General features: G+C 38.9%; 2 protein-coding genes across 4 annotated transcripts in view; both read right to left on the bottom strand.

Moving 5' to 3' along the window:
* Positions 1-1,758: 1,758 nt before the first annotated feature.
* marveld2a (MARVEL domain containing 2a) lies at positions 1,759-14,804 on the bottom strand. Of its 2 annotated transcripts, none has more exons than XM_044096630.1 (9): positions 14,664-14,804; positions 12,324-12,403; positions 10,125-11,105; positions 9,259-9,479; positions 7,970-8,005; positions 7,686-7,849; positions 6,867-7,038; positions 5,324-5,374; positions 1,759-4,666 (listed from the first exon to the last, which is right to left on the bottom strand). In XM_044096630.1, exons 3-9 carry the CDS (start codon positions 11,086-11,088, stop codon positions 4,547-4,549), a joined length of 1,728 nt encoding a protein of 575 aa, XP_043952565.1. In that variant the 5' UTR covers positions 11,089-11,105; positions 12,324-12,403; positions 14,664-14,804; the 3' UTR covers positions 1,759-4,546. The 2 variants fall into 2 exon arrangements, with proteins under 2 accessions (XP_043952565.1, XP_043952566.1); XM_044096631.1 differs by having other exon boundaries at positions 12,357-12,403.
* Positions 14,805-15,597: 793 nt separating this feature from the next.
* Positions 15,598-21,035, bottom strand: part of pi4kaa (phosphatidylinositol 4-kinase, catalytic, alpha a) — a 32,846-nt gene continuing 27,408 nt past the window's right edge. For both annotated transcript variants that reach the window (XM_044096628.1, XM_044096629.1), the window contains exons 46-54: positions 20,881-20,953; positions 20,607-20,787; positions 20,406-20,510; positions 19,714-19,839; positions 19,486-19,606; positions 19,175-19,334; positions 18,987-19,076; positions 18,800-18,883; positions 15,598-18,637 (exon numbers count right to left, since the gene is read on the bottom strand). In XM_044096628.1, the coding sequence (XP_043952563.1) occupies positions 18,586-18,637; positions 18,800-18,883; positions 18,987-19,076; positions 19,175-19,334; positions 19,486-19,606; positions 19,714-19,839; positions 20,406-20,510; positions 20,607-20,787; positions 20,881-20,953 (992 nt within the window). In that variant the 3' untranslated portion in view covers positions 15,598-18,585. The remainder of the gene's footprint in view (positions 18,638-18,799; positions 18,884-18,986; positions 19,077-19,174; positions 19,335-19,485; positions 19,607-19,713; positions 19,840-20,405; positions 20,511-20,606; positions 20,788-20,880; positions 20,954-21,035) is intronic.

Here is a 21,035-nt window from a genome sequence, read left to right as displayed (position 1 = left end):
TTATACATTTATAATAAGATACATTTATTGGTAACTGATTTATCAACCAGTTAATTTCATGGCGCCGATTTCCTTCATTTTGGGGGATCATGATCGGCATACTTTCATGTGAATCCCATCTTATTCCCTAATCTTATTTTCGTCAGTAAAGTTTTAAAAATCAGCCTCTGTCCTTTTCTGCTCTACAGTGAGAGGTTTGACTGACAGACCGACCCACCAGGTCAGGTCTGAACGTTTTCAGTTAACAATATTCACCTCTCTGTTGCCAACTCAGTGACTTTCTTCTATATTTAGTAACATTTCAGACAAAATCATATCAACCAAAACCAAAATCGGCAGGTCCGGCTTTTTAAAAATCGGTAACCAGAGATCGGTCAGAAAACTTCAATCGGTGCAGCTCTACACACATATTCATGACATTCTATGATTAAATAAATTTCTCTTAAGTGATACTCCAATATCTAAAAATGTAATTTATACCAGGTGAGTCTTTCTCCCGTGAGAATGTGGACCGGTACCAGTACTGGACTGATTCTGAGCCTTCAAATGATCTTAACAAAAGATGATTAATAACTAATCACATCTTATCAGTCAGCAAGACGTGCAGCATGGTTTGTATTTTTGATCACATAGGTCAACTTCTACCTTGTCTTGCAGGGTGTGAAATAATGTTTGCCTTCTTCCTAATTTCCTATTTTGTGCATGTTTGTCACATGTTGGTGTTTCAGAACATCAAACCAGTTTAAATAAATCAGTCAAAGACAACGCAGCTAAACACAAAGTGAAGTTTTTAAATTCATTCAAGAAGTCACAGTAGACCCCACAGCAACATCTGAAGAGCTCAAGGAGCCACGTGCCTGTCAAGTAAAGGGAGTTTGGCCTCCTTCATTTGGGAAGTCCAGATTTAAAGAGTACTTTATTGACAGAACAATAAGGCTCTACTCAATTTTTTAACAACACATCATGATGATCCCCAAGACTTCTGGGAAAGCATTCTGTGGACTGATGAGACCAAAGCCTAACTCTTGATAAGGTGTGTGTCGTGTTACATCTGGAGTGGGAAGAAACACCACATTTCAGAAAAAGAACAGCAAAACATGGTGGTGGTGGTATGATGGTCCGGGGCCGTTTTGCTGCTTCAGGACCTCCAAGAGTTGCTGTGAAAAATGGAACCTTGAATCCTGCCGTCAACCAAATCATCTTGAAGGAGAACTGCTGTGGCATAACCTTAAAAAGGCTGGAAAACCCTCCAGTGTGTCGGAATTAGAACAATCCTGCAAAGACGAATTTATCTACAGCAGAAAACACTTATAACCCTTGACTGGAGTTGTTGCTGCTAAAAGTGGCTCAACCAGTTAGTAGGTTTAGGGGGCAATCACTTTTTCACACAGAGCCATAGAGGTTTGGATTTCTCTCCTCATAAACACTATTTAAAGCTGCAATTTTTGCAGATCTCAGGTAAACCTGAACAAGCCCCAACTTGTCCTCTGAATGTTATGTAGTAGAAAACAGCAGCTGAGAACGTAGCTAAGCTCAGTGTCTCACCACATAAATATTTAGGTTGCATATCAAGGCAGAATTTAAATTATTCTCTTCGTGTGTTGTGTATTCTTTTTGAAGCCATGAGTCGCCTCCTACTGGCCATTGTAGAAAACACAGGAACTTTTACAACCCATCCCCGGTTTCTGGGTCTCATACAGGACACAAGATGATGTAAAGAGATGATTGGGGCAAAGAGAGCCAACAAAAACAATCCCACCTGATTCCATTTGATTTATTGTTCTGCAACAGAGAAGCTGTTTTGCAATTACAAGACACCTCAGTTTACACAAGGTGGAAGAACGATCTTCTTAGCCAACCTAACATGCTCAAGTTGCACATCATGCCACAAGAATGTTACTTAAAAATTTTATTTAAAATCCATCTGTGATCTTAAGGCAGTGTTGCACTTTTACAAGTTTTTTTTCATGTGCATGTGGTTTTGGGAACTGACAGTCTGATGGGACAATCCTGTGCTTCCCAGCTGTCCGACCGCAAGATCTGCTGTGCGTCTTTTGAGTGTCGTGCTAAGACCGCAAGAGGGTTAAACACGTTAAAGCTGCACCGATTTAATATTTTGAATGGTCCTTTAAATAGAAATGAAAGTTTTTCATTAATATTTGTCCATTAGATTTATATAAAAAAACAACAAAATAAACCAGCAGGACTGCATGTAAAGGCATCGCGTGGTTAATTAGAGCACATTATTGTCACATAGTTACATTTTCATTTAAACATTAAAAAAACAAAAAAAACAATAGATGCTTAAAATGTTAAAAAGAACAGAAATATACATAAACAAGATATTTTTAAGTGATAAAGTACAAAACATTTATTATTTTTATTTTCTGAAATGGTAGAATGGTATTAGACATCAAATGTTATATATATATATAGATAGATATATATACATTAAAAGACAGAGCTGCATTAAGAAAAGGAACAGTGTTAAACAGTCCTCCCAGAAGTTAAAAGTTTTCTGCCAGTCATTTAAAGCAGGACATTTTTAAATAGACAACACAAACTGCCATTTACACAGAAATGAAGAGGAGGAAACCAGAGAAGCAAACGTTTTCAAAGATCTCCCAGTGATTGAACACAAACATTTTCACCTGATAGCAGTGCGTTTTGTGAAAGTCTACAATTTCGCTACATTTACAATCAGTCCAACATTGTTAATTGTATATATATATATATATGTATTACATAACATATTCAGACCACGTTTAAACAAAGAGTTTGTGGTTTTTCCTCACATTTGTTCACAACCAATGACACACACACACACACACACACACACACACACACACACACACACACACACACACACACACACACACACACACACACACACACGGTGCTGGGGCAGACTTTGAAACAAACCAATTCTTCCTATCAGCATTATTTCAGATTATTATACCCTGAGAAACAATTTGCCTCAAAACAAGTCAAACTTCACAGCTGCAAAAAACAAAACAAAACAAAAAAAAAAAAACACAACACATTTAAATGAAATGGTTTAAATGGAGAGCAACTTTTCAATAATTGTTACAGATTACTTTTAATATTCCTTATTTTTCTGTTCATTCTTTGTTTATCACCATTAGAATTTAACTTCAGCATGGATTACAGGAAGGTTGAACTTACTACAATTTAGTTTATTGTGAATTTGGAAACATCGGTGCCCGTTTTAGAAATCTTAAGACGAGGATCTACTTTCTCTACGGTCCAAACGTTTTGCACCGAGGAACAAAATCACCAAGATAAAAGTACTGATTGGTTATTATTTTATTATGTTTGTAATAAAAACATTTTATAGTGAATTCTAGTTTTTACTTGTTTAGGAGTAAATCAAACCTGCAATATTTAAATAACACATGGTGGAAAAGAAACTATCGGCGATCTGAAATAGAGACGTTTTGTCTTGGTAAAAGAACGATGTGAAGTTCACAAACCTTTTGGGTTGAATGATTTCTACTTTTGTTGGTCTGAAAAATATTTCAGTGTATTCAGGGCAAAAACACAAAAACCTGCAGTATTTAGTCAGGCTTAATGTAAGGGTATCTTCTCACTGGGACTTACTATCATGTTAAAATGTAAGCAATAAAAATGCCTAGCAAGAGATTTTTTTTTTTACCTATTATTTTTGTTTTAGAAGATATAAACTGGTCAAAATTAAAAAAAAGAAAAAGAAAAACAAAAACGTGAAAGAATGAATGAAATTTACAGAAAGTGTATCTGCATCAGCGCTGTATTATGCTGCAGGGACAAACTGAAGACGGCTGTTCAGTTATAATGGTTTCCACAGTAAATGCGAGTATAAAAGTTCCAGTTTATTAAGTTTCCAGTATCAACTCTATGACCATTTTAACTTTGTTTGAAAACTAGTAGCAAAACTCTGATTTGCAGCAGTGTTGCGTCACTTGTCTTCCCAGCACAAATAAGTCATGTTTATTATGGGAAGTCATAAAAAACGTAATTGGATGGCTCCTGTATCTTCTCATATTGCAATTTGTTCAATGAAATTATAAAAAAGAAAAATTTCAAACAGGGAAAATCAAGTCCCGATCTTTTCTAATCTGTAAGAGTTAGAAAAAAATCTCATTCTTACAGATTCGGCGCACAAACACCGAACATTATTCCGTGTCTGTGCGCTACAGTGCAGTGAAATGTATTTGAATAATTCCATGAGGTGAAGAAAAGCTCTGGGAAGTGCTGATGTGGAGATTTTGTTTACCGTTACATGTAGCCGTGGCGACCAGCTGCTTTGAGGAGATCGCCGATAACATGAAAACCAATCCGATCATCTTCAGAAATGATGAAGCATGTTTGCCCTTTTCATTTCCCACTTGCAAGCTTTTAAAACGCTTCTTACAGACAACAGATAAAATTTTTAAAAATCCTCAGTAGCTGTCAGCGCCTGTTTTCAGTTTTAATCGGCTTCGTTTGCCTTTTCAGTCCCATGTCCACCACTGGAGTCGCTCTGCCGCAGACAGCAGCTCTAGCTTTAGCTGTATCCGTCGTTCCACCCCATGACTTTGTTGTATTCCTGTATCCTCTGTTTGATGTGCGACAGTTTGAGCTTCAGATACTCGCAACGCTCCTTCTTTTCCAGGAAAGTCGGGTCCTGCAACAGAAACGTGAGAGTAAACTCCATTTTCCTCCTCATTTCTTCTTACAGGACAGAACAATCTTGTTCGGTGTGAGCATGTGAATCTGATTCATCTACAATCCCTGAGCTGAAGAACTTTGCTGTACAAGCAGCAATCCACATTGTTCTGTTACTAGTTTTTTTCATTCCATGAACATGATGTTGGGAAAAACTTTAATCACAATATGCTTTTTTGTTTCAGTCGATGCTTTAAGGATCTCAGGGTATCTGCAGGTTTCAGCAAGTCAAGTTTAAGACAGTAAGATGACTATCAAACATAAAATAAAAAAAAAATAAATATATATATATAAAAAAAACTTCCATCGTAGCTCCCTCACTTTTAGCAAACTACATACTCTGTGTGTGGGAATCTGAAGACTTCTTACAAGTGTATCTGATTTATTTTGTTCACTTGTGTGTTCACTTTTTTGAAGGAGCGGAAAAGATAAAGATGTTAAAAATGTAAGATTTCTTATAAACTGAGATCATTTTCCGGTCAAACATCACAGAGACTTAGAGCCACACAGACATTTGATTTGTAGAACAATATTAATCTATGTGCAGTGGATCTACGACATGGGAGTTTCCACTTGCTTCACTACAGATAAAGTTGTGATAACCATCCAAACTCACATTTTTCTTCTTCTGATACTCCTGCAGAATCTTGTTGATGCGCTCCACCTCCTGCAAACACAGAGGAAGTATTTAGCTCAGGTGAGATGGTGACGGAGCGAAACTGTGTATGGAAATGAGACGCAGTGAGAAAGTATTCAAACAGCGACCTGAATGGAGCCGATAAGAAATCTGAGGGTGGAGGGAGGGGGGACGGGGGGACAGGAAGAGGAAGTAGAAACAGAGGAAGTGACGGGACGGAGTAATGAGGCGCATTTTGAGAGAATGGACAATGGAAGGAATTTTTCTGAACAAGCAGAGAGTCTGGTCTGCTCCCTGTTACTGACATGATCACAAAGCAGTCAGACTGAAGACAACACTGGATCACAGTAGATCACAGTAAATCACCACATTTCCCTTTATTTACTGCATCAGGGTTGTGAAAATGCATTTGTCTCCTGAGAGATTTTCTTCTTTTTCTTTTTTCTTTTTAATGACTCCCTACTTCATCATTATATGGAAAGCAGTTTCATTTAAAATGAGATAAATAAATACATAAAATTCTGTTAACTGATTAATTAATAAAATACTCAGTTGAATAAATGTATGTCCCCCAAGAAATAAAAACAAAATCAATTTATAAAAAAAAAACCCATAGTTTTTATTTATTTCAAGATTTATTTAATTGGTAAATATTTCATAAGGGTGTTTACTTAGTGATGAAAACATTAAAACATAATCCTGAAATACAAAATAAAGTAAGTAAAAAAACTGTGACAAAAAAAATCTCCCTATTAAATATTACATATTTTTTTATTATTCGTTATTGTTACAATTGGCTCAAAGTCAGAAATTGGGGTCTTATTATATTTTAAAAGGACAAAGTAAATAAATGAACTAAATTGTATAAACAAAGCGATCTAGAAAAATAGACAAAAATAATTACAATTTGCTAGAAGCACATAACTTTGTTTTTATTTCTTGGGAATATTCATTTATTTGATGGAACACATATCAATTATCCATCAATAACAGTTCTTCATAACTTCTACAAAAATGAATGAACATAACATGTAGACGTCACGTGATCATTTAATTTATTATTGGTAAAAAAAAAAAAAAAGAAGTAATTTTAACTCCTGCTCTTCAGCAGAATTGGAGGGTTTTCCAGTGTGAACGGCCTATTTAAAGTCACGCCACAGCTTATTTAACTGGACTTAGGTCCAAGGAATAAAAAGTAAGGAGCCATGTTGTGAGAACTGTCCTTTTTCATAAAAGTAGAAGAAACAATAACCCTAAGAGAGACCTGCAATATGTGTGTGGGCCAGAAAAACACAACAAATAAAGGAACAACCTGCAGCAGCAACAAGAAGTGTGGAAAGGTCAACATGCAGGAACTGTTTTGTACAACCTCACACAAATTAACATGATCATAAAAAACTTAGATTTTGTGAGTTCTGTAGTTTGTGCTGTTCTGGAAAAGTTTAAACAGTGAAGAATATAAAGTCTGAGGAATATGTGTGTGTGTGTGCGTGTGTGTGTGTGTGTGTGTGAGGCCAGTCACCATTTGGGTGCTGGGGTTCTGAGGCAGACTGCGCATCATGGCGTCCATCTCATCAAACCTCTTCAGCGTGGCCTGCACGTCGGTGTGGAGCTCCTTGTACTCTGCGTACTGGTCGTTGAACACGGCTCGGTACTGGTCCCGCTCTTCATCAGACCGGATCGCTGGGTACTTCCTGCAAATCACCCAACATCAGGAACGCTGAAAACATCACTGTTTTCAGAATCTCACTTCTTTTTTTCTTTTTTTTTTTTCCAGAGAAAAATATATGTTGTACATCAGTTTTAGCATCATGCTACACCCGACTGCAGCGATTCAACTCTCAGGGTGTGGAGAAGTGTTGGGTCTGTACTTAATCGAACATTTCAGCTGGATTTAAAACGTACAGTGGCCTGCAGCGCTCCTCATTAAATATCCAGGAGATCATTGAGCAGAACATTATGACCGTCTATGTCCCCTTTGGCTGCCATACAAACTCAACAACATCTCTATCAGTCATTAATATGTGAGCAACAGATCATCTGAAAATGTTCGTCCAGCACATTCCACTTTTAGTAAATTGGACTTACATCTAGGGAACTTGGTGGTAAAGTCAACACCCCATACTTGTGCCCACCTTTTATTCCTGAACCTTTTTTCCACTATAGGAGGCTGCACTGTGCTGCAGCTAACAGCTAATATCATTTCTTCCAAAGTGAGTATAACCTTATGTAGGTGGTATATGTCAAAAGAACACCCATACAGGTGGTAGAACCAGCTCTGTACACTTCTGGTGCAAACTCCACTACTTCCCCTTTCCTTTGTGTTTATGGCAGTACTTACGCAAGATAATCAGGCACAACGACCGGCTTGGGGATATGACCTGACGGTATGGCTCCCTGAATGACCTTTGGAGGAAATGGTTTGGGTGCAGCTTGGATGGGAACGACAGAGGAGCCTTGGACCTGCTCTGGGAATCTGGGGGCCGGAGCAGAATCTGGAACCGCCTGAGCAGAGAAAAGCAGCAAAATAAATGGGATTCTAACAATCAAATACACATCAATAGTGTGTGTGTGTTTTTTTTTTACAGTCCAAATGAAGGTGTTAGTTTCTAACAGCATACTTACAAGTGACTGCACAACATGCATCTCAGAAGGCACCATCTAAAGGCACAAGCAGGGAAGAAAAGTGTTGTTTTTCTTGCAACAAGGAATATTAACACTTCAAAACTCAACATGTTGCATAGAATCACTGCAGTATCTAAAGTTACATAATATCGCAAAATCTTGTGGCAATAATTTTCAGAATATACTACAGCTATTAGCTTTGACTAGGCCATTGTAACACGAGGATCTGCATTGATCCAACTGACCTACGGTGACTGTTCAGCTAAATGTTGAACCTCTGCCACAGTCTCTAACGTTTTCATCCTCAAAATGGAAAAAAAAAGCTTTGAGATTAATCTGCGAAATTTTCTAGAAAAAAACAAAAATAACTAAGGACACTTCAGAGTGTGAAAATTAAAAAAAATTTACTAAAAATTACATTTTCAGATTATCCTCAGAATTTTCTAGGATATTTTCTGAGTCTCAACAGTCCACTTAGACTTTTGACACTTAGAATATATATATATTTTTTTGTTGCTTGTTTTTAGAAAATTTCTCCAACTAATCTCTAAATTTCAGTAATTTTCCTTGTTTTTATTCTAGACAGCTGCTGTATCTTGGGCAGAAATGTAATCCTTTTTATTTCTATCTACAATGGCCCTAACATGGCGTTGTACTAATTGCCCCTTTCAAATTTTAACTAGGAGCAATAAAAGTTGCAATAAAATAAAAGCAACATTGCCCTGACATTTACCTGCAAGTATAAACTTATATATTTATCTGCAATGCAGCAACATACTGCTGTTGGTGTTACTAATGTAGTTATTGTTTACAACCATCTATTTAAAAACGTCTGGTTTGAATGGGCTACATTTTATATAAATGCAAATAAATCAAAAATAATAAATCCTGTTTTATAGAAGTGTGTACAGTCTGAGGTTTAAACTCAAACATGTTTGCTTTTTAGAGAAATAACACTTTACGTCAATCATAAGAGTTCAGGAATCCCAGGAGGCTTCAGACACTGTTTTAGTTTCCTTATCTTTTACACAGACCACACCCACTCACTCGCCTACTCTGGTGTGTGTGTGTGTGTGTGTGTGTGTGTGTGTGTGTGTGTGTGTGTGTGTACATTCTGTAATTAGATCTGTCCTAACATCTCTGCAGATCTTGTTGAAATGAACTTCCACTCCTAACAGAAACTCAGTGAGTTCCAGGAATCCCAGGACCTAGCCCAGCTACAGGAACAAACACACACACACACACAAAAACACACACACACACACACGCTCATCCAGCTGAGCTCTCACCTGCTGGCCGTGCTGCTCCTGGTACCGGCGGGCGGCCTCGTGCCTCCACAGCTTGAGACAAACGATGGCCCCGATCAGATACACGACCATGGTGAGGAAGAGGAAGATGATGGCGGCGGTCTGACCGGCTTCTACTCTGCAGAAAGCCCCGTTTATTGGGTTATTGAAGGCCGGGTTGAAGCAGAGACCTCCACGATTGGTGTCTGTGACGTAGACAATGGCTGGGAAAGAAAACATGGTGGAGGTGTTACCATGAGAGAAACTGAGGGGAAAATTAAAGGTGCAGTTCCTCCAAAAGTAACAGGTTTATCAACAAACTACTAGTTCATCTTTGGAGGAGTCTGGTGAGGTAACCTAGCTGAGCTCTTTTACTCAAATACAAATTAGGGTCAGGACTTTAACTCCAATTTCCCTTAATTAGATATATTTTATTATGTTGAACACTTTAATCCACCAAATCACTTTTTTCAAATAACTTGATGAAAAATGTAGGGAACACACCACACATTAACTGGGAGATATTTTAAGTCTAAAATAAAACACAACTGAAAACAATTGAATAAAAAACACAACAGAAACCAGGAATAAAATGAATTATTATGGATTGAGATGGAAAACTGCGCCTTCAAAAATGTTAATCATCAAAAGGAAAATCTATGGTAGATTATTTTAATTTATCCAGTGATTAATTAACATTGTCTCTATATGTAGCAACTTTTCTGTCCAAAAAAGTGCCATTGGTGCACCACTAATCAGAAGAAAATCTGTTTAAAGTACAGACTAAAATCAAACTATAGAACAAACATGGTTCATTCACTTCTATTAAGACCAAAAACCACTAGACATGTTACCCAGGTTAAACCTACCTGCTGCCATGTATAGGACGGCCAGAGCCAGGTTTAACACAAACTCGGTCAGGGGCCACCAGTTGGAGTCCAGCAGGATGGTGCGATAGTACATGGTCATTCCCAGAACCAGCAGGATCACAGTCACCAGCCAGGCCAGTCCCGCCACCACCAGCACAAACGGAGTCTTGGGCCCGGTGTAGTACGATCCTCCATATATTCCTCCGTATCCTCCGCCGTATCCTCCGCCGTATCCTCCTCCAGGAGAACTGTAGCCGAACATGTTGTACCACTCATTGTCTTTGTGGATGTAAGCGCAGACGCAGGCGAACACAGCGGCCCCCAGCAGCAGCTCCACGCAGCCCAGGATCCTCAGCAGCCCCGCCCACGACTTCATGTAGCCATAACGCTGGTGGTACTCCTCCACCCGCTCGCTGTAGGTCAGAGCTGTGTGCTGCGTGTGGCCCGACACCGACCCATGGGCGTCCTGTCCGTTTAAAAGCTCCTTGCCGGAGTTGTAGCTGCTCCCGGAGCCGCCATACGGGTCCCGGTAGGACCTGGGGAGGGAGGGGGATTGCGGCGGGGAGCAACGCACCCCCTCGGTGGTGCAGTTGTTGTTGTTGCTGGAGGACTCGGGCATGGACCACGCCTTCTTGCTGCTGCGGATGCTCCCTCGGAAGAAGTTCTTCCAGGAGTCGGGGATGAACCGGTGGACTGGCTTGATGTCGATGGCGGGGTCTGGCTCCGGGTCGGTGTCCTCCTCGCCGTCGCTGGGGTTGAACTCGGGGCCGACAGGGGGCTGGTCCGGCAGAGGAGGAGGAGGGAGAGGGTCGGCGCTCTTGGCCAGACGGGGGGACCTCTGCTCCTTCAGGGGCTGCAGGTCGTACGACTCGGCCGGGGGTAAGGACTCATGGGGAACCTGGTCATAAAGCGGCGACTGGCGGACACGCTCAGTGCGTCCGTGGTGACCTCCTCCATAGGACATGAGGATGCTGATGGTCCCTGGAAACATCCACACAAAAGTGTTTCAGTTCAACGTTCAGGTGGTATTTTTAAAAAATGTTTGGAGAAAAGTTACTGGTTTTATTGTTACTATGAGCGTCTTTAGTTAGGTTTTAGTTTGTTTCCCACTGTCAGTTTCTCCTGTTTTTCCAGTCATTCTCTGTCATTCGCATAGAATTTGTTTTTTGCATGTTTGTCTCTCTGTGTACTAAGACAAAAGAGAATTAAACACAGAGAAGGTCTGTTGGCACCTCTGATAAAAACCTTAAAATAAGAAAATATTTCATTTATTCAATTTAAAAAAACTATTTCTCTCAAAGGAAAATTACATGTCTTATCTAATCTCATCTTCAAAGATTTGTGATTGATGGTGGCGCTCTGGGCTCTCCAGTAGCAGTCAGACCTACAACGAGTCTGAAGAGGCCTCTGACTAAAGACAGCTGCTGTATGAAAACCTCACAGCTATGACTGACCTGCTAACAGCTCAATATCAGGGCAGCAGAGACGATATTTCACAGCAACATGTCCTGTATGATGCCATCAGTTGTTGACATGCTGCTAATCCATCTCATTTGCTTTTGCTGCTCCTTTTTAAATCTCTGTCTGGTGAGAAGTTTGTCTTTGTAATTATCATGTTACTTGCTTCTGCTTGAGGCAGTTTTAAGCCTTTTTGACTGTGACAACTCTTGATGAAGTTTAACTCCAACAGCTGTCAGTATGATTGAAATTGTTACATTTCTAGCTAATTTCCTCCTTACATCATCAATAAACATTATGTGTTTTAAGTCTCATCCCTATTAGTGTATTTATCTACTGACGTAAAGGATTTAACAACTGAAATGAATATTACAACAGGACAGGCAAGTAAGTAGGAAATATGAGAAGAAGAAATGCAGAATGCCAATCATTCTTGCAGAAACTATGGAGTAATCAACACAGCCGCTAAGAGTCACCACAGAAAACACCCTTCAGCCAAAAGCCCTCATGTGTGAAGATTTGTCCCTCCATGCAAGCTGGAACAAGAATGCATTTTTGTGCTGCAGCTAAATAAAAAGGAATGGATTCCCACGGTGCTGTTGGAATTGCCGCGCGTCGTTTCCAGGAACATTGCACTTACCGCCGGCTTCAGGAATCAGCACAAAAATGCATTCTATACAACCAATCAGACAGGTCCGGAGTTTGAAGAGGGTTACAAAAAAAAAGAAGGAGCTTCAATACCTCTTTCACACGCAGTCACTCAACACGACTTACATTGGCTTGCAGGTCAGAATGCAAACCTTGTATGAACGCAGATTCACCTGTAGAGACAAACGTGCACCAATGAAGACAGAAAATACAAACACTGACACCTCCGTACTTCTGACTCACTTCGATGTTCACTGTGCACTATGCGGCTCAGTCATCTACACATGATGACGACTATTTGCTTCGGTTCAAACCAAGCATGACACTGAGGATTTAAGTGGTTGTTTCAGAAAATGCCGATCAATAAAATTAATTGATTGACTGCTGTTTGGATAAAAACGACTTGTGACGTCACAGGAGTAAATCATTTGAAGATGATGAAAAGGAAACAGTGACTGAAATGATCACACATGATAACCAAAGTATGCAGAATAGGATTTTTTTTGAACATATTGAATCTTGAAGCAAATGATGTACAGTCAGCTCCAGGAAGCACAGCAGTCTTCTAAAAAAAAGGGGGAAAGAAAATAATCTAAAAACTAGTGTACAATACCGGATTGAAACAACTTTATCCACTTCCCGTTCCACTGCAGATATCTGAGGTTTAGTATCGGCCGATACCGATCCAATACAGAAAACCAGCTGAACTGACTCGGTTTAAAAAAAAAAAACTCAGACATAAATGAACTGAATTACAAACTTCTTCCATATCTACCAGATATTTACCAGTACAGCACTCTTAAATACACCAACAGCTTCACAAGCCTGGCCACACATATAAAAACAACTTTAATTTGTTCAGTCAGTGCAGTTAGGAGTAGAACAGCCAATGTTAAATACATAGTAAAGAATCTGAGCCTGATAAAAACAATAAGTGGACTAACTCAGGCAAATATGTAAAAACCTCCTTTCAAATGATTCAGAAAGAGCAATTAGGAATTTTAAATATAACGTAAAATAAGCAATAAAGCATGACGTCGCTTAGAGCACAAGACATAGACCTGGACTGAATACTATGCTTATTAATTATTAATTAATATCAGACCATGCATCTCTAAAACAGCACTCTAGATGCACATTATGACCACATATCATCATTTCATCATGTCAACAGGAAACATCGAGATCTAAACAGGGTTAAAATGACATATTAGCTGTGGTTGAAAAACTTTCCGTTACTTTATGACAACTACCCACTTCAAATGGTTAGAGTGACAGGGGGAAGCACAGTCTGTTACAAACCAATGTTGCAATATGTTTACATGATTAATTTCATTTGCTGTAGAAGTTGGACATGATTCCACCTATCTAACCACATTCAAATCAGAAAATCAGTGTGTTCTGCTAATATGGTCAGGCTAACTGTTGTTACTTATTTCAAGTGACCATATGGATTTTTCAGCATTTTATACTTATGAAATATATCTGTGCACTTGCTCACACACAAGAAAAAAAAGTTATTTTCAAGCCAGAACCTTTCACGCTTTTCTAGCACATCTGTTCTTCCACTAAGCTTTCAATGGATCGAGCTTCTTTGCCGTTTTTTTACTTATTAGAAAATATTCTAATTTATCTAAAAGCTGAATTTTGGGCTTTCATCAACATAACAAAAGTAAATAAAAACGTTAAATTTATAACTATCTATAAGAGTTTCACCTTTTCGACTGGCTTCCTAACTTTTAATTGATATTACCACCGGTATTTATTAGAAATGTGTTTAATCTTCTTTAAAATGTTGCCGTTTATAACTTTAAAATATAATCATATGCCAAACTTAAGTTTTCAAGCTTTTTTTTTTTCTTTAAACAACTTTTTAGAGTAATACTAATATTTTTAACAATAGTGACACAAAAATGGAGTAGTAGTAGAAATGAAGTTTAGTTTATGGTGGATTTTTTCCCCAAGCAAGTAGAATAAAAATACAACAAAACTTCCAAACTTATCCCAATTACACAAATCAGAAAAAGCCCAGCAAGCTTCTGTTTCCAGAATAATCAGAGCACTGTGTGCAGTAGAGGAGGCCTGTGATAACAAATAAACCTAAGGTGGCAGCGGCTGAAACTCAGCAGGAGTAAAAAGTCGGCTAGACGCTTTTTTAGCTGCATTTTTTTTAACTCACGACGTATTTAATGTCTGTTTTCTTGTGTAATAGGCATTACATTTTAACTTCGGCTAATTTTATAGCTTTTATCCGGTAAAAAGGGCGGCGGAGGAGTGAATTTCACTCGAAGTGGCTACGAATTAACGTAGCGTCATTTTTACAGCTGACTTTTTAACTTTTACAGTGCTTTAAAAAAGAGCCCCTTTGTTTGTGTCCTCTAGCGTGCTCCCCTCCGTACCGCCTTGTTGGAAAGAAGCGTGAAGGTTTCTTACCTTATTCACTTTGCTCCGTTCCCCACTTCTTGTTTCTCCCATTACAGAAACATTAAACCGCAGGTTTCTCTTGACCAGACCACGTGACCCGCCCATCCCTTTGACGTCACCGCGCAGAGGGGGAAGTTTACCTGTGGCAGTTTCAGCATAACACCTGAGAGCCGCACACACTCACTCTGTGACTCAATCAGCTGTAAATAAGCACCTGAATAAAATGTTCCCATATCTGAGCCACAGTAAGGACTCACACAATGTGTCGTCATAAATAAAAATGAGACAGAGGAATACACAAAACAAAGTTTCTAATGACTTTTTGTTTGCCGCCCTTTCAAAAAAATCTAAATTTGTAAGATGCAGACCTATAGTAGATACCCTGTCAAGAAGATGGTTTAAATATTATTCAATTGATCAGATTAATAGTTATATAATCTGATATATATATATATATACACACACATAAATTTAAGAACCACACTATGCCACTTTGTACATTTCAAAACAAATACATTAAAAGGAAGAGAATAAAAGCAGTTTCTTGAATAAATGTACAGCTTTGAGATATAAAGACAAAATATTATCTAATTGTGTCATATTCTCTGTATGCAAGCTTCATACTTTGAGAAATGATAGTCAAAAGAAAAATTACTTGATAAAAATTGGGAACTTTGCATCAGTCCACAAAATTTTATAAGTATTTTCTGAAGGCAGTCAGGGACACAAAGTTGACTAGAAAGGAACAATGCATGCTTAAAAAATAAGTGAGTAGGACTGAACCAGGGGGCCAAGAGGTAGAGGAAGAAACAACAGAAGGGCCACACTGCACTCCCAGGTTCGATTCCCAGTCCTGCACTTCTCGTCAAGTTGAATAGAATTCACTATAGTGCCAAAAAAAAAGAAAAAAAAAAACAAAGAGAGAAAAGGGGCCAGACTGCAGTTAAAATGTTCACATTTATTACGGAAATAACTACAGTTGCAGAAAGCAGACCATCTAAAAGGTGCAATGATACATAAATAAACCGAGCAAAACAAACGCACACCAATGTCTGCACAGAAATCTTTATAAGGACATTTATTAACGCCTTTCAGGCATAATACCTTAAAGCTGTGAATCTTATTGCATATTTTGGTGTGGCATATAGATGTAGATAATGCCATCAGAATGATGTAGAGGTCAATAACATGTTTTGGAGTGCAAAAAAACCACAAATCAGTCCAAAAGCTTCCAATTGTTCCATCTGACCCTGATCCGAGTAAGACACCTTAAACATCGTTCCCCTAAACACCCTAAAACTCTGCTGGTCCTCATAAAGACACCTTTACAGACACACACACACATTAAAACAGTAGACATGATAAATTTACTTTAGATTTCAAAAACATCTTTCTGATCACAGAAGAGGTGAACACTTCAGGTTGATTTGCAAACACAACAACAGCAGGAAGACAGCTGCAGAAGTAGACACGCACACACACACACACACACACACACACACACACACACACCCGGCAATGTAACAGAGGGCGATACAATACAGCACTCAGATGAAGCGCCAGCACACACAAATATATTGCATAAATTGAGTCTTTTTCTTCTCAAGTGTTACTACAGCTTTTTCTACAGAGGGTAGGATAAATGGCTTGTATCAGGTAATATCATCTTGAGCTCTGTCTTTGAGAGGCTTGATTTAAATGTAAAGACAGATAATAATATGAGGAATGTTTCAAAACAGCAAGCACTGATTTTGACAAACTTCACTGGACAGGAAATAAATGTAACGACAGACCCTGAAAAGCTGAGTCAGTAAGGGAAAAGGAGCAATAAAAGACATTTACAATTAAGGGATCACTCAAAAAGAAATCCAAAAGAATATAACATTAAAACATCTGAAATTTAAGAGGGTAAACCCGAAAGAAACAAGAAAAAAGTTGCAAAAATGTTCACTCTTTCTATAATTAGAACTTGTGCTTTTTCATTTGTTCTCCACCTTGCAGCTGTATTTGTAATGCGAGGTCAGTATTTGTCTGTAGATGGAAGAAAAACAACTTTAACATGACAGCTAATGGAACATGATTGTTTTCAGGAAATGTGTTTGCACATCCTGATTTAGCGTATGTGGTATATTTGGAGCTCTTTATGTCCTCGGTTCTTTTATGCCTTTTAGAGAGAGTTGTTACATAGTAATGCAGGAGATTGCCAATGACTTTGTAACGGCATAAACTTGTAACAATACGCGTTTAAAAAAAACTTTAAACGCTTACCATATTAGTCATGTTGAATACTGTAAGAGAAGCATCTGTAAATCCACAAATATTTATTTCTGATCATTCCAAACTTCAGTTTTAATTTGCCATGATACATCTTTATCAGGCTAAAATCAAAGGGAATCATTGCATGCAGTTATCTAAAAACATGTCAAACATGTTTGAAATAAGCTTGGGCCTTTTTCATTTTAAGACGCAGTGATAATTCCACCTACGTTTTTTGGCTTGTTTCCATGAGGCAGCGCCACCTGCTGCTTATCTAATAAAAATAGGTAATAACTGCATCATAGTACTAAGAGGAAACACATCATTGCATTTCACATTACTGATTTTTCCAAGTATGGAAAAGGATCTGTATAGCCAATGCGATTTTATCCTTGTCTGAGGTGGTTTATGTTATGCAACTTGTCCCATTTTCCAACTTCCAACTTAAAAGTTTCAAAACTTTTAAACATCACTGTTTTTGCTTCAGGTAGAAAAGATGGAAAAATGTTTAGTTAAAGAAACTCTGAACTGTTGCTGCAACATTATTATTATTTTACCTGTTAGCAATGCTTTTTGATAGTATTCTTGAAATAAAAAAAAGCTCTAGCTCAGAGTATTGCTCCTGTCCTCAATGTCCACTCACTCAGTGTGACTATTTCACCCATTTCTTATGACTTTTCACTAGTGATCTCAGGTTTATAATGATGTATTTAGGAATACAATGTTGTTAATAATAATATACTTGATGTAAAGTAAACTCTTGAGTGTTTTAGTGCCACTGTTTTTCTTAATGCCAATACTCTGCAGACATTTCATATCAAAAAATTACATCAACCAAATCTGCAACATCTGGGCTAAAAACACTTTGGAAAGTGGAAGTAGCAGCGGAGCCCTGTAAGTTCAAGTTATGGGTTGAGTTCCTGTAGTGGAAAACTGCCTTTTTGTAATGGGTGCCCATCAACACTGACATCAAAACATGCGACAAGAAGACGAGGTTCGCTCTAACGGCTAAAAGCTCCTTAAAACCCTGGTGAACGTAAATGTTAACATGTAACTTCGACTGATAAAGCTGCCAGTGTTCTGAATGTGACTCTATAGTAAATATTCTACAGTACACACTACTGTAAAAATCACAGCTTAATGTCTTAATACCTTTAACTGACTACAGACTACTGTTAGAATAAATGTGGACTGACTCTTGTAAGGATATATATATACTTTACCTATATAACAACTGCTATTCATGTTCTTCTAAGCCTACAATACCATGTGGATTGTTTTCATCTCTAAGGAATATACTGATCTATTGCTGATCTATAAAGTGCATTAAAGTGGGTAACAGCACAGCAACACCATGACAACAACAGTGAGGTTCCTGCTTTGATGAGCAGAAACCGAGTCCCTTTTTGACCTCATTCTCCAAGTGTAAATCTTTAGTGTTTGCTGGTAAACTAACGAAAAACACAGCATGAACGCAGAAGTTAAAGGGTAATTCAGATCCCTGTCAAGAAATTCTCTAAAATATACATGGACGTTATTATAAAATCATAGTGTGCAGAGTAAAACTGGAGGGTTAAAGTGCCCAGTTGCTGTCTGGTCAGGTCCTTGGAAACAATCGTCCTACAGATGCTGCTGTGGATTCAGTCAGTGGGAGCGGAGTTCTGCTGGACGCCCCTCAGTAAGGAATCTGGTTCTGGTAGTACTGCAGCATGTCGTATGTTTTGCTCCTGTTCATATGAAACGACACACAACAGATGGTAATCCATAAGGGGAGTTTCATGTCGGTTGTCATTGTAACGAACGGGACAGACATCGTTCTGGGGTATCTGCAGGTTTCAGCAAGTCAAATTTAAGACTTAAATTTATGACACTACTGATGGTTTTCTCACCTGCTACTGAGGAAACAACTCTGGATGATTTTTATTATGAATGCTGCTGCCTCTTTCTCACTCATCTGCGGATTAAAACGTCCCCTGAAAAAAAAAAGAAATGAACAATTATGGAATAATAACACAAAATCTCTTAAGGTTCTGACTTGCAACAAAGATAATATGCTTCTGTGTGAGTTTTACTAACTTAAGAAGTTTGATGGTTTGTCCTCTGAAACATGGCAGCCCCGTGTCCAGCATGAGTGTTACCAGGGAAACCACAGCATCCATGTAAGGCCTGTGAAGATAGAAAAAAAAATAAAGGTCAACATCCACAACAAAACCCAGATGACAGTATAAAAACAACTTATTAGTGTAAATCTGGGTGTTTCTTACCTCACAGCCAGATACCCTCTGACACACATCTCCATGAACCATTTGAACGGCGTAGCCTCCATTTTTCCTCCCATGATCATCACCATCTCGTCCGTCAGCTTGATATCCGGCTCCCAGCCCAGGTTACCGCCTGGGGAGCTCTCAAACATAAAGCCGAAATCTGGACAAAACAAAATAATTTATCGGAAATCACTTTAAAAACATGACCTTCAAATGTGACAGATTATTCTGTTGGTCCATAAAAGCTCATCTACACAGAGCGCAAGATTATTGTTCATGAACAGGAGTTTCACAGGAAGTGGCCGCCGTACCAATGTGGATCAGGTGGCCCTTGCTGTCCAACATGATGTTGCCGTTGTGTCTGTCTTTGATCTGCAGCAGGAACAACAGGAGGCTGTAGGCGGCCATGCTGCGGATGAAGTTGTACCGAGCCTGTAGGAAAAGAAGAGAGGAGTTAAATAAAACAGCATCTGTCAAAAAAAAAGAAGAAAAAAACAGGACAATAATCAAAACAAAGTCAATTATTTCAAACTCCAGACCTTCTGAAAGGCTAGGGTGGATTCATCGCCGTACTGGTTACGGAAATAATCGTACATCCCAAAGTCTGTCTGGCGACCAAGCTGGTCCCTGGATTTGCAGTCTGGGATGCATTCGATTACACCGCACTGAGGAAAGGAGGATCAATCAAGGAGAAATCAATCAAGTTCTCTAAACTTCACTAGAATTCAGCAGGATGAACGACGGCGACGTTCAGCGTTCAGAAAGAAAGACAGAAGTCTTTGCTTTGATTACATGTCATAAATACTGTTCCAACTCAGACAAACAGGAGATCATAGCCACTGAACCAGAAATGCCAAAAATAACAAAGGATAGATCAATATTTGGTATGGACGCACCAATTTCAAAATCTGGGTCGATATCTATATCCAACACTAATACTAGCGCTGGGTATCGAATCAGATTTACACTGTACTGATGTTAAGTCAAACAGAAAGGGCCGAGCTTTTCACATGATGATGTTTTTGGATTTTAGGCAATAAAATGTTTACTTTCTTATATGGAGCTGAATTATTTGAACATTATTTAATTGCATCAAATAGACTTAAATGGCAAATTTTTTATCCATATTAATTGTTGGAATAATTGATAGAATAATCAACTGCTAAAATAGTTAGTTGCAAAAATAAAGAGAGGTGATGACTTGAAAGAATAGTATCAGAAAGTGTGTTACCCCTGGCGACGTGGCAACCACTCTGTAGGGAAAGACAAACAGGTCCAGGCCCACCAGCTGGAAGATGTTCTTAAACAGCCCAATAATCTGCAGAGCCAGCATGTCCTGGAGGACGGAGAGCATCACAGAACAGCCACGTGAAACTTCAGCCACTGCTGATAGTCTGGAGTTGTACGCATTCAGCTGAACAGACACCAGCACCTGTCTGCAATCGTCTCCCACTTTAAAGATGGCCGCCTGCCAGCAGACCCTGCGCGATCCGTCTGGATTTTCCTCTCCGTCTTCCACGGAGTCGGATGGACAGCGAAGACCCTCCCTCTCCAGTTCGCTCACCCCGCAGCGCTTCACCTTAAACTTGGCCAGATAGGGAGCCTTGGCAGCGCTGAACACACACACACACACACACACAGATGAAATACACACAAGAAGCCATGGGGCTAATGAAAACATGTTCTGCTACATAAGACATAGTTACCTCTGCATGGGGGTTCCAGACTTGTAGTCGATGTCCAGCACTATGGCTTCTGGGTTACTGGGTAAGTAACAACCTGGAAGACGTAAAGAAGATGGATAACTCAGGTTGTCTATGATCTCACGTTTATTTCTATTCCTGCGGTGTGAGGCAGTTCA

The sequence above is a fragment of the Gambusia affinis genome, linkage group LG17 (genome assembly GCF_019740435.1).
Source record: "Gambusia affinis linkage group LG17, SWU_Gaff_1.0, whole genome shotgun sequence".
Lineage (NCBI taxonomy): Eukaryota > Metazoa > Chordata > Actinopteri > Cyprinodontiformes > Poeciliidae > Gambusia > Gambusia affinis.
Note: the sequence above shows the minus strand (reverse complement) of the source record. Positions and strands in the feature narration are given on the sequence as shown.

Coding starts and splice junctions, on each gene's coding strand:
- marveld2a (XM_044096630.1), bottom strand. CDS start 11,088: ATGTCCTATGGAGGAGGTCACCACGGACGCACTGAGCGTGTCCGCCAG. Junction 9,480..10,124: donor CGTCCTATACATGGCAGCAG/GTAGGTTTAACC, acceptor TTTCTTTCCCAG/CCATTGTCTACGTCACAGAC. Junction 5,375..6,866: donor AGAACCCCAGCACCCAAATG/GTGACTGGCCTC, acceptor CTGTGTTTGCAG/GAGGTGGAGCGCATCAACAA.